Raw genomic sequence first — 19,630 nt, forward strand, 5'->3', positions numbered from 1 at the left:
TGTATACTTTTAGGGAAAAGTATGGAAGGATACATCTCCAAAGTATTTATATCTATGATACCATGGTAAAAGTATAGGTGATTTTTACTTTTCTCTGTATACATATCTATATATCTGAACTTCTACAATGAACCTATATTATCTTATTTTTTCTAGTTAAAGATATAATACATGCTTGTTACAAAAACTTCAAACAATATATAAGAACGTAAACATCAAAAATAAATACAAAGTAAAAATCACCCAAAAATTCCACTACCCAAAGATAATTGTCAAATAGTTTCATATATTTTCTTATGAATATACATATCCACATATAATTTTACATGAATGGAATCATATAATACAGGCTATTTACTCCTCTACTTCATACTTCCCCCCAAAAAATAACTGCCATGTTAACAGCTAGATGTATCTTTTCTCACCCTTCTCTAGGCTCTCTATATTATAATCACCCATAATACAATAATGCTACATTAATTCTGGAGGAAAAAACACTTCTGTATGATTTTTTTTTAAGTAAACTATGTCACACATGGGGCTCAAAACTCACAACCCCGAGATCAGCAGATGCATCTTCTACCAACTGAGCCAGTCAGGCACCCCCTATATGATTTTAAGTATATCACTTGTATATTTTTACTCAGTCTATATAGGGTCAACAAATAAACAATGGCATAAAGATTTTACCTTGCTGGTTTGTGGTACTGGCAAAGAAAGTCAAACCTTTCATCTGGCACAGGTACTCTGCTCTCATTAGGATCAATTGTGCAGAATGGGAAGTTTTCTGCTGAAGCCTGACTGTTGGTTAATACATTGAAGAAGGTAGATTTCCTAAAATAAACAAAAACAACTTCAATCAATTCTTAGGCTAACAATGAGAAAAATTTATCTCATTCTCATTACAATGCTCAAATAAGATCCATGATGATTACAAAACCAATCTGGGAAGGAAAGGTGAAAAATAACAAATGAATGAAATTTACTAACATATGAATTTTTTTACTAACAGAAAAGAATTTATAACAATGCAGCTCATGATTTATAATCAGATTATGTTGTTAGTCTATTTGAAACTTGAAAAGCACTTTACTAAAGAATCTTTTATAAGTAACAACTAGTTTCACACACTATGAAAAGTATTTTATTCCTAAAATAGCCATAGTATCAGTACCACTTCACCGATATATAATACAATCTTCTCTAGCATAAATGTAGAGAGGTGTGCAGCTAGCTAGCTCAATCACTTCCCAAGCATTCTGAATTGGGAAACAGATGCTAATTATCTACTCAGAAATGGGAAGTTGGAGCTCAGATTCCCTACTAATTGTTAGTAATACAGATTACTATTAAGTCTAGAGTTATGAACTGTGAATTATGAAAAATCAAAATGTGGATTTTTTTCAAGGTATAACAAATCAAGGGAAAAAATCTATTAATAACTAGTCACTAATGTTCTAATTATCTGATTCATATTAGGGAATATATGCTTAGAAAATGCTGATTCATATTAACACCAGCTACATTTCTTTTCCTTCTTTTAAAAGTAGGCTCCACGTTGGATGTGGAGCCCAATGCAGGGCTTGAACTCCTGACTATGAGATCAAGACCTGAGCTGAGATCAAGAGTTGGATGCTTAACCAACTGAGCCACCCAGGCACCCCCAGCTACATTTCTAAAATATAATTACAGTGTCAAAAATCATACAGTAAAATCCAAAACAAAATGTGATTTTTAAAGGTTTGTTGATCTATTCTGTACTATTTTCCAATTCTATCACTAATATGGACAGCAGAGAATTCACTATGGTGAATTTTCTTGCTCCAGAAATAGGACTTTAGCATACACAAGGATTTAAAATGAAAATTACTGATAAATATTTTTTTAAACTGTAGGAACTGAGGAAGTAGTTAAGCATTATGTGGGAATTATAAAGATGGTACTAGCTAACTCTTGCTAAACATAAGTATGTAAAAATGTCTGCATATGGACCAAATTTGATAACAAAATAAAATTCAAAAAAGTACAATGATTATGTCAGGATGGTGAGATTATTAATAATTATCACTCTCTTTTTCAAACAATTTTTAAGATAAAAATGTCTATTAAGATGTGACCTAAGCCTATAGGAAGAAATTTATTTACGACAATTAGCTCATCTGATTGAACTTTTAACCAAAGAAGCAACCCCTTTAAAAAAAAAAAAAAAAAAATCCTTGTGGATCCCTGGGTGGCTCAGAGGTTTGGCACCTGCCTTCAGCCCAGGGCATGATCCTGGAGTCCCGGGATGGAGTCCCACATTGGGCTCCCTGCATGGAGCCTGCTTCTCCTCTGTGTCTCGGCCTCTCTCTATATGTGTCTCTCATGAATAAATAAATAAAATCTTAAAATAAAAAAAAAAAAACCCTAAGATCCTTATAAGAGAATCATGAGCAAAAGGCAACAATCACTACTGGTGATAAGAATATTCTGGCAACAAGACATATTAAACTTGTACCTGACTATAGGTCTTTAATTATTATTCATACATCACATTCAGACTAAACATTTTGGAATAAAGAAGAAATGTCTGCAAAATAGCCACATCGACCATTACTGGTAACTCAAGAGTACCACTGGCCAAATCAGTAGCCTTTAAATTCCTTCTTTATAACAGAATTAACTAAGAATGTAAAGGTATACATTACCAGGCCTCTTTCCAGACCTGGTGTAAGCACCAGTATTTTGAAAATATCTCACGTGTTGCATATGTAGAGTCATGTTTTGGACCAACAGGCTACATTCAGATTCAGCTAACAATCCACTAAGCAATACTAAATGTTGTAGAATTTATACTGGCAATCTCTCAGTCTGGTAACGATCCCAGAACTCTAGGAATGATAATTAAAAAGAAAACACCACTTTTTTTTTGTTTTAACATTCTTTTTTTTTTAAGTAATCGCCACACCCAACATAGGGCTCAAACTCACAACACCGAAATCAAGAGTCACATGCTCTTCCGACTAGTCCAGCCAGGTACCTGGAAGTCACTAATTTCTGTAAAGCTAGCTTTTAATTTCACTCTTGTTAAGATATATGTCACAGTACTTAATTTAAAATAACCTATGTATTTATAAAGTTCTTCTGTATATTTATAAAGTTCTAGTCCATCTACTTCCAAAAAGATTCTGAAGCTCAATACAATTTTAAAAATCAACACATTTGGGGCAGCCCGGGTGGTTCAGCAGTTTAGCGTCGCCTTCAGCCCAGGGCCTGATCCTGAAGACCGGGGATCGAGTCCCACATTGGGCTCCTGGCAGGAAGCCTGCTTCTCCCTCTGCCTGTGTCTCTGTCTCCGCCTCTCTCTCTCATGAGTAAATAAATAAAATCTTTAAAAAAAATTCTCTAATCAAAAATGACTGAATACCAACCTAAATCAAGTCTTTAGATATTACTCCACTTTACAGGAAACACGGAGGAAAAAAGAATATATTAAATGACACTACAGAGAAGCAATCAACAAAATTCAGAGTTTGGAAAATTCTATAAAGACAAACAACCAGATTTCTTCAACAAGTCAGTTGGGAGAGGGCAGAAATTCTGTTTCTGGGTGAGATACACACTCACGGCGGACTGGAACTCTTTCCCAGAACTAGAAAAGCCATGTAAACTCAGATTACAGAAAACATCTGTTTGAAGGGGCTAGAAATCTGGAAATGGAAAAAAAATCTCAAAGAAGTGATCTGACCACTTTCACTCTAGGAACATTTGCCCATTCAAGACAGAGGAAGGAGGCCAAGAATCCAGGCTTTACACTCATGGAAAGCTGATGCTGGAGGACAGAGAGGGCAGCAAAGCCTCCAGAGGAGTCCCAGACTTCAAGAACATGACCAGTTTTCACCTGAGGATATTTCTCCCAAGATGGAAACTGTAAAATGTGCTGAAGTAATGGCATAAATTGACCCACTCCCATATACTTTATTCCCCTCCCCACAAAATAAATAAATAAATAAATTGGTTGTCAGAATAACCCATCAATCCTTATTTACCTAAAATTTAACTAAAATATTTTATACCAGCAATGAAAATATTACAAAATAATATTACAATAAAAGTACTTAAAGTAAAATGTACATATATTAATTAATCCGAACACATACAGAACACTTGTACCTTTGGGAGGGACAATTTTATTTCTTTATATTGTAGTTTTAAAATTGTTATTATTTTTTAAAATTGTTATTACTATAGTCATAGTAATTACAATATAAAAAGGCAAGAGAGGACTTATGCACTTATTTTTAAATTTATGGCTACCATTATGATAGTATTTTTGACTGCCTGTCTTAACAAAAATGTTTTATACTAAGAAAAAGTTATCTCTTAAAACATAGAGAAATACATAGAAAAAAGAAAGTTCTATTATGTCTTTTTTTTTTTTTAATTTTTATTTATTTATGATAGTCACACACAGAGAGAGAGAGAGAGGCAGAGACACAGGCAGAGGGAGAAGCAGGCTCCACGCACCGGGAGCCCGACATGGGATTCGATCCCGGGTCTCCAGGATCGCGCCCTGGGCCAAAGGCAGGCGCCAAATCGCTGCGCCACCCAGGGATCCCTCTATTATGTCTTATACTGAGAAAATTCTTACATACAGCCAAACTAAACTTGGAAGACAGTTTACAAAAAATATCTCATCTTGGCCATGGATTTTAAATTTCATAAAGTCCAAGTCATTTGTACCTTTCAAGAGTTATAAATACAAAAAAGTAAAATGAAATAAGGAACAAGGAAAAATTTCTCAGGATTATGACTATAGGCTTCAGCAGCAAGTTAAGCCATTTTAATCTACTCCAATCTATTAAAAAAAACCCTTACAAAAGCAAAGAATTTAAAAATTTTGGCCTATGTCTAGAGTGTTAAAGCATAAAACTTTTTGCGAAATGAGGATTTCTCACACACACACACAAACACAGACATATTTAGGTCCCCTTAAGGTTATTATTAAAGCTTCAAAATAGGAGAAAGATTCAAAATTGTAAGAATCTTTCTTATGCAAGAATGGGCTTGCATTATTGCTAAATATTATTTTAGCATTGATAGCATTAAAAAGAAAAACGTAACTAGACTTAATAAATGCCTCCCTCCATTGACGACTTAAATATTTTTGAAATTACATATTTTACTATAAAAGTAAATCTGACTGAAAAGACGTTTAATCTAAAATCTTACACAATATTACAATATGTTTTGGGAAATCAGGATGCCCCTGCAAATTCCCACAGCATTCTGAATTAACCATTTATTTAAAAAAAACATTATAAAAACGTAGAATGTTCTTTCACTAAACCGTTAAAAAAAAGTATTTGTCTCATAGGTAACAAAAATTAACATGGATGACAGAAGTAAAACCACGTATATTTCCTAACTCTATCAGGTGAGAGGCCTAAAACAGTAACACCCAAGCACCATAAATCATACCTAGAGTTAGATCTTAGTTTCTAAATACCATTTTCCAATAAAAGAAACCAGGGGCTCCCTAGAAACAAGGTTGGGACAGGAAACATATAGTAGCCTGAAACACCTTATAGTGTCACAGACGAGAAGGGTTCTAAAAAAAGAAATAGAAAAGAAAAAGATGGGGTTATGTCAAAAGGACACAGGAGGCAACTTGAAAGAACTCCCAATGGTCAAAGCCAAAAAATTGTTAATAACAAAATAAATACTGATGATACTGGATTACAACTCAAAGAATACAACAAATTTCAGGAAGTCTAAGTAGACGTACATAAATGATTGAATAAATAATTACGGGGGAAAAGACAAATCTTTCTTACAGATTTAAAATAATAACATAAAAGGAATAAAGGAGGTTAAAAAAATCATCATTAAAACACCATACTAATAATTCCTGCAGGCAAAATCCACTGAGGAATTACAAAATTTAGTCAAATATTTTTTTTTTTTAATTTTTTAAAGATTTATTTCTTTGGGGCACCTGGGTAGCTCAGTCAGTTAAGTGTCTGCCCTCAGGTCAGGTCATGATCTCAAGGTCCTGGAATCAATCCCCAAGTTGAGCTCTCTGCCCAGTGGGAGTCTGCTTCTCCCTCTCCACCTGTCCCTCCCCCACCCCCACTAGTGTTCTCTCGCTCACGCTCTCTCTCTCTCTCTCAAATAAATAAGAGACACTGAAAGGCACTGAAAATAAATAAGAGAGAGAGAGAGAGCACACGTACCCAAGAGTGCTCAGGAAAGGGAGAGAGAATCCCTAAGCAGACTCCATGTTGAGTACAGAACGTGAAACAGGGCTTGATCCCACAACCCTAAAATCATGACCTGAACTGAAATCAAGAGTTGGTTGCTCAACTAACTGAGCTACCCAGATGCCCCAGTCAGAGAAACTTTAAGGAGAAACAGGATATTTGAATAGCCTCAAATTATTTTTCCCCTATAATATTAATTAATTACTATGGATAGCTTTAACAAATCTCCACAAATTTTTTGATACTCCTTCCTTCTGAGGGTGGAGCTTCATTCCCCAATCCTTGAGTGTAACTGGACTTAGTGACTCGCTTCGAATTAATAGAGTATGGAAAGGTAAAAACGTTACTTTTACAGTGAAGAAATCTGCCAGTCATCACCTTAACCAATAATCAAGTTTAATATCACCAGTTATAAGTTGTTTTGATATCATATACCCCTTAATATGCTATGAGGATACATCACCTCCATGGTATTCTTCTCAAAAGTCCACAGCATGATTTCTGATATCAAAACATTACAAAGCTATAGTAATAAAAAAAAAAAAAAAAAAAAAAAACCCAGTGTGGAACTAACATAAAGATAGACATAGAGACCAGTGGAATAGAATAGAGAGCTCAGAAATAGACCCTCACATACATGGTTGAATGATCTTCAACAAGAGTGCCAACACCACAAAATGGGGAAAGTACTGTCTCTTCAACAAACACTATTGAGAAAACCGCACAGCCACATGAAGAAGAATGAAGCTGTATCCTTACTTTACACCACATACAAAATTAACTCAAAATGAGTTAAGGACCTAAATGTAGTACCTAAAACTGTAATATTTCTAGAAGAAAACATAGGAAGGAAACAACAGAGTGAAAGGACAACTTTATAATGGGAGAAAATAACTGCAAATCATGTGTCTGAGACAGGGTTAATATCCAGAATATTAAGATAAAAAACTCCTATAACTGGGAGCCCTGGGTGGCTCAGTGGTTTAATGCCTGCCTTCAGCCCAGGGCGTGATCCTGGAGACCCAGGATCGAGTCCCACGTCGAGCTCCCTGCATGGAGCCTGCCTGTGTCTCTGCCTTTCTCTCTGTTTCTCATGAATAAATAAATAAAATCTTTAAGAAAAAAAAAAAAAAAACTCCTATAACTCAACAACAAAAGTAACCTTAAAAAGCTATGTACATGGACAAATGATTTGAATAAACATTTCTCTAAAGAAGACAAACAAGTGGTCAATAAGCACCTGGAAAGATTCTCAACATCCTTAATCATCAGGAAGATGCATATCAATAACACAATAAAATATCAACCTCACATTTACTAGGATGGTTACTATCAAAAAACAGACAATAACAAGTGTTGGGCAGGATGTAAAGAAACTGGAACTCTGGTACATTGCTGATAGAATAGAAAATGGTCAACCACTATGGAAAACAGTAGGAGGTTTCTCAAAACACTAAAAGTAGATTTACCATATGATCCAGCAATACCACTTCAAGGTATTTATACAAAATTAAAAGCAGGATCTCAAAGAGATATTTGTATACCCATGTTCACTGCAGCATTATTCATAATAGCCAAGAGGTGGAAGCAACCCATAGGTCTATCAACAGATGTATAGATAAGGAAAATGTGGTACGTACATATAACAGAAAACTACTGGCCTTCAAAAGGAAAATCCTTTCACATGCTAAAACCAGATAAACTTTGAAGACACTGTCCTTATGCTCAGTGCTGAGTGAAATAAGCCAGTCACAAAAGGACAAACACTATATGATTCCCCTTATATGAGATATCTACAGGAGTTAAAATCATACAAACATAAAGAATAGTGGTTGACAGGGACTAGGGAGAGGGAGAAATGGGAAATTGTTCAATGGGTACAGAGTTCCAGATTTGCAAGGTGGAAAAGTTCTAGAGATGTGTTACCTAACAATGTGAATATAATCAACTGAACTGCACTACTGAACTAGTGAACTGTACACTTAAGTTTAAAGGGTAATTTTTATTATTTTAATGATTTTATTTATTTGAGAGAGAGAACAAGTAGAGCAAGAGAGAGAACATGGCAGGGGGGAGCAGAGGGAGAGGGAGAAGCAGGGAGCCCGATGACATGGGGCTCAATCCCAAGACTCTGGGATCATGACCTTAGCCAAAGGCAGATGCTTTATTGACTGAGCCACCCAGGCACCCCTAAAGGTAACTTTAAATTTTATTTATTTATTCATGAGAGACGCAGAGAGAAAGAGGCAGAGACACAGGCAGAGAGAGAGAAGCAGGCTCCATGAAGAGAGCCCGACATGGGACTCGATCCCGGGTCTCCAGGATCAGGCCCTGGGCTGAAGGTGGCACTAAACCGCTGAGCCACCTGGGCTGCCCCTAAAGGTAACTTTTATATTGTATTTCTTACCATAATTTTTTTTAAAGTTCATAGCATGAGAAACCATCAAATTTGAATTGAAAGACATTATACAAAATACCTACATACATACATTTCAAAAATAAAATTTTCCATGACCTTTAAAAGATCTGTACTAGAAAAAAAGGACATTAGGGATCCCTGGGTGGCGCAGCGGTTTAATGCCTGCCTTTGGCCCAGGGCGCGATCCTGGATACCCAGGATCGAATCCCACGTTGGGCTCCCGGTGCATGGAGCCTGCTTCTCCCTCTGCCTGTGTCTCTGCCTCTCTCTCTCTCTCTCTCTCTCTATCATAACTTAAAAAATAAAAAAAAGGACATTAGTGGGAAACCTAGTGAATTCCAAATAAAGTCTACAGTTAATAGTAAATCAATAAATAACTTTTTAAAAATCTGGAGAAAAAAAAAAAGTATGGGCAGCCCGGGTGGCTCAGCAGTTTAGCGCCACCTTCAGTCCAGGGCGTGATCCTGGAAACTCGGGATCAAGTCCCACATTGGGCTACCTGCATGGAGCCTTATCCTCCCACTGCCTGTGTCTCTGTCTCTGTCTCTCTCTGTGTGTCTCTCATGAATAAATAAATAAAATCTTTAAAAAAAAAATCTGAAATTATGTGGTAATACAACAGAGACCAGAATTCACAGCGGGGGGTGGGGGGGAAAACCACTGAAAATTAAAAGACTTAAGAGAAAGCCATCTATCAAGTACTTTAAAGGGACACAATTACTGCTAAAATAATAACAGGAAAGACTGAAAAGGAGAACAGACCTGTCATCCAAAAGATTATTCAAAACACATTTAAAAGAGAAAGCAAAAAAAAAAAAACAAAACAAAAAAGCAAAAAAAAATAAAATAAAATAAAATAAAAGAGAAAGCAAGTAATTCCTAAATCACAAATTTCCATGAAAGAGCAGGCACACTGGAATGCTGACAAGCATACAATAAGACTAAAGTTCATTTAAAACGGTACTGGGGAGCTTTGCTTTCCCTTCTACTATGGACTGCCCTCCTGCCATAAAGAGTATAAACTCAACAAAACATATGAAATAACAGTTCTCAGACAGAAGACAGTATGCAGCACAGCACTGTGTTCCTAAGAAAACAACAAATGAACTAAGCTCTACAACTGCCCCAGCTGACTGACTAAAAGTCATTTCAAAGCCCCAGCACAGGGAGGGAGAACCAACAGAACCCGGTAGTCATGCTAAGTTAAAGAGACTGAGATGAGAGTTTGAGAAGGCCAAACCAGCTAGAATTTACAAGGCAGTGTAATGGAAAGGAGCTGCACAGAGGGTGGGCTCTGGAGATCAGCAAAAGGTGTCCTCAAGACTATTGCTAAGTAATGATTTGTACATGAGAAAATTCAGTCTCCAAAAGGCCAGGGGAAAAAACTCAAAAGCAATAGAGTGAACAATTCTCAGGCTCACACAGAGCTTGGAGTAGTTCACAGTCCTACCAGTCATAGTAGAGAGATCATATAATATAAAAGAACTTGGGTACAATCCTCAATATAGTATCATGTTAATTTGAGAGCTAAAGAAGCATGAGAGCTAAAACTATTATGAATTCATACTAAGAAAACATAATAGGAAACCTCAAAACAATCAAAATGATACACAAAAATACTAAATGCTAGAACAAAGTCCAACACTTTTCAAAGGAATATTTATAAAATTCATCCCTCAACATAAAAACCCAATGTCTGGAATTTCATAAAAATTACAAGGCATGCAAAGAAGCAGGTAAGTATAGACCAAAATCAGGATAAAAGCCAATAAATACTAACAAATCAGGTAATGATAGAGATGATGGAATTAGCAGATAAGGACCCTTAAGTAAATGTTGTAAATCTTTTTAGATTTAAGGACATAAAGGGAAATATGAAGTCAATGAGGAATGAAAGGAAAGAAATGAAAACTATGAAGACAGAATTACTGTATGAAAAATATACCATATGAAATAAAATGAAATTGAAAAATACACTGAATATGATTAGCTACAAATTAGATACTGCAGAAAAAAAGATCAATGAACATGAAGACAGAGCAATGGAAATTAACATATGAAGCACAGAGGAAAAAAATGAAAAGATTGGAGGAAAAAATCCCAGAGTCTCAGTGGAATACTATACAGAGGACTAGCACACTTAAAACCCAAAAGGAAAAAAAAAAAAAGGAGAGGAAGAGGGACGGACGGTGAGGGCATTCAAAGAAATACTGGCCAAATATTTTACAAATTTAATAAATATCACAAGCTCACAAACCTAAAATCTCAACAAATGCCAAGCAATAAAGTCTTAAGGAAAACCACACCAAAGCACATGAAAGCCAAACTGCTAAAAACTAGTAGTAAAGAGAAAATTTTAAAGGCAACTAAAGGAAAAAACAAGATATTATGTACAGAGAAACCAAGATTAAGAATGACAACAGTTCTCTCATTGGAAAGCTGGAAGAAAATGGAAGTGCCAAAAGAAACTTCAAAGTGCCAAAAGAAAAAATGTCCCTGGAATTCTTCCCAGTGAATATCTTTAGAAAATGAACGTATAATAACCACATGAAAAGATGCTCAACATTATTAAGCATCAAGGAAATCCAATTCAAAACCACAATGAGATATACTTCACACCTTGGCTATAATTAAAAGGCTAATAACAGGGGGATTCCTGGGTGGCTCAGCGGTTTAGCACCCGCCTTTGGCCCAGGGCGCAATCCTGGAGTCCCAGGATCGAGTCCCATGTCAGGCTCCCGGTGCATGGAGCCTGCTTCTCCCTCTGCCTGTGTCTCTGCCTCTCTCCCTCTCTCCCTCTCTCTCTCTCTCTCTATATATATATATATCATAAATAAATATAAATAAATAAATAAATAATAAATAAATAAATAAATAAATAAATAATAAATCTTTTTTAAAAAGGCTAATAACAAGCATTGGTGGGAATGTGGTGAAACTGGAACATGCAAACTGCCGGTGGGAATGTAAAACTGCACGGTCGCTTTGGAAAACAGTTACACAGTTCCTCAAATAGTTAAACATAGGGTCACCACAGAACCCAGAAATTCCACTCCTGAGTATACAATACAAGAGACATGAAAATGTATCTATACACCAAAATTTGTGTATTCTAAGGCTGGAACACAGAAAGTACAAATAGCCTGTAACATACTGTGGTAACAAGAAAGTAGAAAGTACTCAAAAAATAGAGAACATATCAGGAAAGCAACTGATGGCCAAATATGGGCAATTTGAACAACAAAATTAGTAATAATAGTAACAGATTATAACCAACAGAATAAACTAAGAATCCAATCCTGATATAAACAAATTATAGTCAAATATATGAAAAATGGGGAGCTCTTCTTTACAATAGAATTCTAGCCAATAAAATCTCTATTATTCATTCTATAAATTGTTCCTACTATAAATGTAAAAGGAACAATGGATATTTTAAAATCGCCTTTTGGTAAACACAATAACTATTTCAAGCAAGGAAGCAAGGATCATTAATGCATGCCAAATTGGGGCAAATATACAAGAAAACTATTTACATAATTGCAAAGTATCTCCCACAAGATATTTATTAATTGCAATGGGAAATACAGTAACTCAGGGAAGAAACTTGTCAAGTATCTCCGTAGACAAGTGATGAAAGTTAACATCACTAGTAATCGGCGAAATCAACATCGCATGCTTCCTGATATGATGTACTAAGAAGTATATGTCAATTCTGTTCCCAAAAGTGCATAACCTGAATTTATTCAAAAGAAAACATTAAGGGATCCCTGGGTGGCTCAGCGGTTTGGCGCCTGCCTTTGGCCCAGGGCATGATCCTGGAGACCCGGGATTGAGTCCCGCGTCAGGCTCCCGGCATGGAGCCTGCTTCTCCCTCCTCCTGTGTCTCTGGCTCTCTCTCTCTCTCTCTCTAATAAATAAATAAATAAATCTTTAAAAAAAAAAAGAAAAAGAAAACATTAGACATCTCATGCAGCGGTACCAACTAAAAGAGCTATCCCACGACACAATGAAGAAGTCAGGAATAAGAAAATGTAGTTTCTCAAAAAAAAAAAAAAAAAAAGGAAAAGAAAAAAAAGAAAATGTAGTTTCTCAAACAAAGGCAATACAATGGAGCAAAGAAAACCCTTTCAATAAACATTGCTAGAACAACTGGACATCCACATGCAAAAAAAACAAAAACAAAAAAGAATCTAGATACAGACTTTACACCCTTCACAAAAATTAACGCAAAATGGATTGCAGACCTAAACATAAAACGCAAAACTACAAAACTTCTAAAAGACAGAAAGAAAACCTAGATGACTTTGGGTATGGGGATGACTTTGGAGATACAACACCAAAAGTATAAGCCATAAATAGAAAAACTGGACTTCACTGAAATTAAAAACTTCTGTTCTGCGAAAGACAATGTCAAGAAAATGAGAAGACAAGCCACAGACTAGGACAAAGTATTTGCAAAAGACACATCTGATAAAGAACCCTTATCCAAAATATACAAAAGAACTCTTAAAACTCCAAAGTAAGAAAACAAACCTGATTTTTGTAATAGACCAAAGATGTTAATAAATACCTCACCAAGATATACAGATGGCAAATAAGCAAATGAAAGATGCTTCACGTTATATGTAATCAGGGAAATGCAAATTAATATAATAACAGGATACCACTACACACCTACTAGGATGGTCAGAATCCAGAACACTGACAACATCAAAACCTGGTGAGGACGTGGAGTAATAGAACCTCTCATTCACTGCTGGTGAAATGCAAAATGATACAACCACTTCAAAAGTTTCTTATAAAACTAAACAGACTCTTACCATGTATTCAGCAATTGTGCTCCTTGGTATTTACCCAAAAGTGCTGAAAACTTATGTCCACACAAAAATTTGCACATAGATGTTTATAGCAGTTTTATTCATAACTGCCAAAACCTGGAAGCAACCAAAATATCCTTCAGTTGGTGAATGGATAAATTATAGTACATCTAGAAATGAAATACTATTTAGCACTAAAAGGCAATAGTGCTAAATGAAAAAACATGGAGAAACTTCAATGCATATTACTAAGTGGAAGAAGGCAAAGGCTTCATACTCTAAGATTCCAACTATATGACATTCTGGAAAAGGCAAAGTTATGGAGATAGTGAAAAGATCAGTGGTTTGGGGAGGGTAGGTGAATAGGCAAAGCACAGAGCATTTTTAGGGCAGTGAAATTATTCTGTAACAATGGTGGATACATGTCAATATGCATCTGTCTAACCCCATGGAAGGTACAATGCCAAGACTGTACTCTAAGACTTTGGCTGATAACAATGTGTCAATGCAGGTTCAATTGTAACAAATGTTACACTCTGGTGGGGGAATGTTGATAATGGAGGAAGGCGTGCATGTGTGAGAACAGGGATATGTAAGAAATATCTCTGCCTTCCCCTTAATTCTGCTGTGAACCTAAAACTGTTCTTAAAAAAAAAAAAAAAAAAATCTTGAAAAAAAAAAAAAGGTAGTTTCAGAGGCACTTGGGTCATTGCTCAATTGGTTAAGTATCTGACTCTTAATTTCCACTTAGGTCATGATCTCAGGGTCTTGAGATCAAGTTCCGAGACCAGCTCCACACTCAAAAGGGAATCTGCTTGGATTTTCTCTCTCTCTCTCTCTCTCTCTCTCTCCCTCCCTCCCTCTGTTCCCACTCACACATTCTCTCTCTCTCTCTAAAATAAATAAGTAAATTTTTTTTTAAAGGCAGTTTCTCCCAAAAGCCTCCAAGCCTCACAGCCATAATAATGCACTGAGTCAAGGGAAGCTAATTTATAAAGGGTCACTAAGTTTAAAGAAAAAAAAAAAAAAAAAGGCAAAACAAATCTAGAAACCAAACCTTCAAGTTCTTGGGTTTGGTATTGTTTCTACTTCATTAAAAGCAGCCATTAAAACACATGTCTTTATCATTAAGCCTTACACACTACATCAAGGGAGAAAGAAGTATCCCACACATAAATAATTCCTGAGTGCCTAATAAATTCTAAGTGGTAGGGACATCTGGGTGGCACAATTGGTTAAGCAAGCATCTGACTCTTGATTTTGGCTCAGGGCATGATCTGAGGGCCTGGGATCGAGCCCAATATTGGGCTCCATGCTCAGCAGGGAGTCTACTTGAAGATTCTCTCCCGCTCCCTCTGCTCCTCTTCCCACTGGTGTTCTCTCTCTCTCAAATAAATAAATAAATCTTTTTAAAAAAAAATTGTAAGTGCTAGAAATATAACAATAAACAAGAAAAAACATAATCCTTGCCTTCAAGAAATTTAAATTCTAATTGGGGGTGGGGGGGCGGCGGTAGAGGCATGTTAAACTGATTAAATTAGTGTATATGAAACAGAGAATAGGAAGTGTCATACAGTAAGTGTTCAATAAATATCAGTTATCAGCTATTATTAGCTATAAACATTACCTTTAAGTTTTTAAGCAATCAGCCTAGTATATGCTAAAAAGAAAATCTTACTTGTCTAGTTCTCTGAAAATGAAGACATTCTTTAGATGGTTTCTGTATCAAATGTCCTTATTTTTGATCAGCAAGCCATCTTTTAAAGAACCACCCTTGTACCCAATCTATCTCTTGTAGATCTATCCAGAGGTAGACGTGTTCAGTCAGATTTCTCTACACAGTAATCTAAATCACTAGAGAGGTAGCAGGAGATAAGAAACACTCAGTTTATATGGCCGAGCTCCATATGGACCCATCTACATCAGCGTTACTCCGGCTCCTGTCCTTCCTGAGGTCTGGCTGTTCAGGTTGTCCTTCAATTCTATCCTTCCAATAATTCTAATTCTCTTCCTCCTGTTTAAAACAGCCAGAACTTGTATGTTTTACAAATAACCCTATCTGATACAGTTAGATAACTCTACAAAAAGGAATGTTCACAAACAAGTGCCAAAAATCAAACTACCCATTATTAAAATGAGAAAACTTTACTATTTGTAAAGTATACCTCAATAATACAGGGACAGGGGTAGGGGAGGATGATAGTGGGATGAGCATTTAATTTAAAAGCATAAATATGGGGGAATCCCTGGATGGCTCAGAGGTTTAGCGTGATGATGCCTTCAGCCCAGGGCGTGATCCTTGAGTCCAGGAATCGAGTCCTACATCAGGCTCCCTGCATGGAGCCTGCTTCTCTCCCTGCCGGTGTCCCTGCCTGTCTCTCTCATGAATAAATAAATAAAATCTTTTTTAAAAATATTAATAGCATAAATAGCACATTTATCCTGAATAATATATTTTTAGGTTGTTTTCATGTACATTAATTATATTACGTTCTATGGCTAAAATGTTCACATAGGAAATACTTCTTAACGTGTCTCAGTTTAACATAGTCCCATTTAAAGTCAAGCTGCATTGACTGCAGTGATTTTAAAATAGAGATGTTAATACCTAAAAACTGTCTTACTAGTGAAATAAAGCCCACAACATAATGATCATATCTTGCTTTCAAGTTTATTGACAACACCCTACAGTACTTTGCTTAATTATTTGTTTTGCTTACATTTCCACTCTCTATTTAGTCTTACTTTGCAAGCAGCCTATATCACAGCAGGAAACCCCTTCAAAATGCAAACCTCTCCAGCTCCAGGAAAGACTGAAATTAGGACAGCCACACTTGCTCATGTTTTACATTACAAGAATTTAAGAACTGCCATAGTTAGCCATACCATTCATCCACTAAAAAATCTCTAAGACAGGGACTCCAAGGAACCCATGAAAGAACATCGTTGTCCTACTTGCCACCAATCGAAAAACCTAGTACATGCCAAAACATATTCATTCACCTTAATAAATCCATATTGGATCTGTTACCATTAGTACATCCTAAACACTTTTGAGACATTTAAGGTGAGTAAGAAGTATTAAAAAAGGACAAATAAAGAAAAAAAGCAGACTAAACAGCCAAACTGTACATGTAGTATGTACGAGAAACTACATATATTTCCTACCACTGCCTTATTTGCAAATAAATGATTCGTTTTAGTTTTAAACATTACAAACTCAACATTTTGCTCTGATAGCTTTCAGATTTAGCCACTTTATAATAGATACCTTTTTATCTAGCAAATTCCGATATTAAACTCAAAATTGTTACCTTCTTCTCCTGTAAAAATTAAGCCATCTGATCCCTGATCTCTCAAGAATCTAATCAACTTTATAGTGGGACTTTAAAAGTATCCTACCACAGTCAACCTAGGTAGGTACCCTACATAGCCAGGGAGCATAAAAACCATATTTTAACTACTTCAACTCCACTTAAATTCAATACTGAACATCTCCTGACAGTGTTTCAAGCAAAGAGAGCTCATCTGGTTCAACCTAATGTTTCAATTCTCTTTGGTTCTTCCACTACTTTAAGCAAAACAAATAACATAAGTAATTCAAGTTTCAACACAGTATCTGTGTAAAAAATCCAAAATAAAACACATCCAAATGAAAACCTTGTTTTGCCAAAATTAATACTGCAGCTTCCCAGACTCTTTTCAATTTAAGTTTTAATTACCACATGAGTTCCCTTTTCTACAAGACTCCAAATACTTACAAGATGAAAAGCAGAAAAGCCCAACATTCACCTACCCAACATTTGGCAATCCAACAATACCAATTTTCAAGGAGGTTCCAAATCTTCCAATGATTGGGGGTGGTTTAATTCCATCACCTCCCTTTTTGGGGGGCATCTGAAATGTCAAAACAAACATACATATAAACAAAATCGTTTACTCTCTCCATTAACCGAAAACACATTTCATCACACAAAATATATTACTGAGGAACAAATTAAGAATGAAACATAGCGTACACACCAATCCAAGATCGACAGGGAGCTAAACCCACTTTTTCAACAAATATGTAAAAAGTTCTATAAATAGATCTGATTCTGATAGCTGTCAAGGCAGTTGCTCCTAAGGAGTCCTAGAAAGATTAATCTAAAAATATGTGGCACCATAAACCAAACTGAAAATTTAGCTGCCAATCTTCTATCCATACTGTTCACAAAACTCGTTCTTTCTTCATCTGATACAGAGTCACAAAAGCAATCAGAAGCAGGAGCACAGGGAAGAGAGTCCAAGGAAATCCACTCTAGTACCACCAGCAACGCGCCACCCTCCGCCCCCAAAACCATTCCTCTTACCTGGAACCTGACCCTCCCCATGTTCCCCACAAACACCATCCCCCACGAATGAACACACACCACGATGAGGGCCTTCCAGGTCTCTTGGACCTCTGGCACCGCAGGTACAGGCTCCACGGTCCTCCCAAGCAACCTCCAGAATCTACACTCTGGTCATTTCTAGGCGTACATGAACCTACTAACTTTTTATTTACAAATTGAAACTTTCGGGCAGCCCGCAGCCCGGGTGGCGCAGCGGTTTAGCGCCGCCTTCAGCCCAGGGCGTGACCCTGGAGACCCGGGGTCGAGTCCCGCGTCGGGCTCCCTGCATGGAGCCTGCTCCTCCCTCTGCCTGTGTCTGTCTGTCTCTCTCTCTCTCTGTGTCTCTCATGAATAAATAAATAAAATCTTAAAAAGAAAAAAAAAGCAAATGGAAACTTTCTCGGTCCCTGCTAATCTTGGCCCCTCCAACTCCCTCCGTGCAGAATTAAACCCGCTTTACTACCTAAGCTGAACTCACGAGGGCCGCTCACCGCCCGTTTCCTGCCCCGGGCCCTGCAAGCGCGCCCCGGGTGCGGGCCCTGCCGAACCTCCCGGGCCGCGCCGAGGCCCTGCTCGCGAAGGGCTACTCCAGACTCGTGATCTCCCACCCCGAAGGCCGGGATCGCTCTCCCTTCTCGGGGTCTGAACTCACACCTGTTCCCAGCCAAAGCCGGGCCCTCCGGGCAGCAGCGGAGCCTCCCCGGGCCCCGGGCCTCCCAGGCGGGGCGGGCGGCCGCAGCCCCGGCCGAAGCGGGCCTCCCCGCCCCCCATGCGCCCCGGGCCCCCGCGCCCCCGCCTCCGGACACGGCTGCCCCCGGGCGTGCGGGGCGAGGCGCGGGCCGCCGGCAGGACGCGCGGCCTAGTCCGAGAGCGCCTCATTCATCCACGCGCCCCACGCCGCCCTGCCCTCGCCCATCCCGGCCACCCCGCCCGGCCTCACGCTCGCCTCCCGGCCGCCGGCTGGGCCCCAGACGGGGCGGGCAGCGCGCCCGCGGGCTCCCGGAGGGACTCACCGTGCTCGGGCCGGGCGATGACACGGGGTCCCAGCGGCCGCGGGAGACGGGTCCTGCCGGCAAAGGGAGGCGGGGAGGAAGGAGGAGAAAGCGCAAGCCCGGCCCCTCCGCCGAGCAGCACGCACGGCGGCGGAACGGGCGGGCCGGGCTCCGGGCTCCGGGCGGCACCTGCGCGCAGACCGCGCGCCGCGCCCCGCCCCCCGCTCCCGCCCGCCCCGCCCATTGGTCGGCCGCGCCGGGGGGCGGAGTCACGCGGCGCCGGGGGGCGGGGCGGGGGAGGGGCCGCGCGAGCCCGAGCCCCGCGCGCCGCGCCCCGCCCCCCGCTCCCGCCCGCCCCGCCCATTGGTCGGCCCCGCGGAGGGGGCGGAGTCACGCGGCGCCGGGGGCGGGGCGGGGCGGGGCGGAGGGAGGGGCCGCGCGAGCCCGGAGCCTGGAGCCCCAGCCCTGCCCGCCGGCCTCCGCGACGCGCCCCGGGAGCCCCGCGCTTCCGCGCTCGGAGCACGTGGAGCTCGGCCGCTCCGGCTCTGCGCTCCCCTCCCGCAGGGCGCGCGCTCTCGGAGGCCCGCAGCCCCGCGCATCACCCGCGGCGTCGCGGAGCACCCTCGGCCCGACCGCCCGCCCCGGGTCGGCCCCCCCGCCCCCGCCCCCGCCCCGAGGCCTGGCGAGCTGCAGCGCGGCTCCTGCGGACCTCCTGGCTGCCCCCCCGGGCCCTCGGGGACCACGGCCCCAGCCCCCAGCCTTTTCCTAGAACTTTCTGCAGCCA

The 19,630-nt window shown here is 39.4% G+C and overlaps 1 protein-coding gene across 1 annotated transcript in view; it reads right to left on the minus strand.

Moving 5' to 3' along the window:
* Positions 1 to 19,026, minus strand: part of OLA1 (Obg like ATPase 1) — a 170,099-nt gene extending 151,073 nt beyond the window's left edge. Inside the window, exons 1-3 of the mRNA XM_038584878.1 lie at positions 18,868 to 19,026; positions 17,278 to 17,378; positions 691 to 834 (exon numbers count right to left, since the gene is read on the minus strand). Of these exons, the coding sequence (XP_038440806.1) occupies positions 691 to 834; positions 17,278 to 17,378 (245 nt within the window). The 5' untranslated portion in view covers positions 18,868 to 19,026. The remainder of the gene's footprint in view (positions 1 to 690; positions 835 to 17,277; positions 17,379 to 18,867) is intronic.
* Positions 19,027 to 19,630: the final 604 nt, after the last annotated feature.

Source organism: Canis lupus, chromosome 36 (assembly GCF_011100685.1).
Source record: "Canis lupus familiaris isolate Mischka breed German Shepherd chromosome 36, alternate assembly UU_Cfam_GSD_1.0, whole genome shotgun sequence".
NCBI lineage: Eukaryota > Metazoa > Chordata > Mammalia > Carnivora > Canidae > Canis > Canis lupus.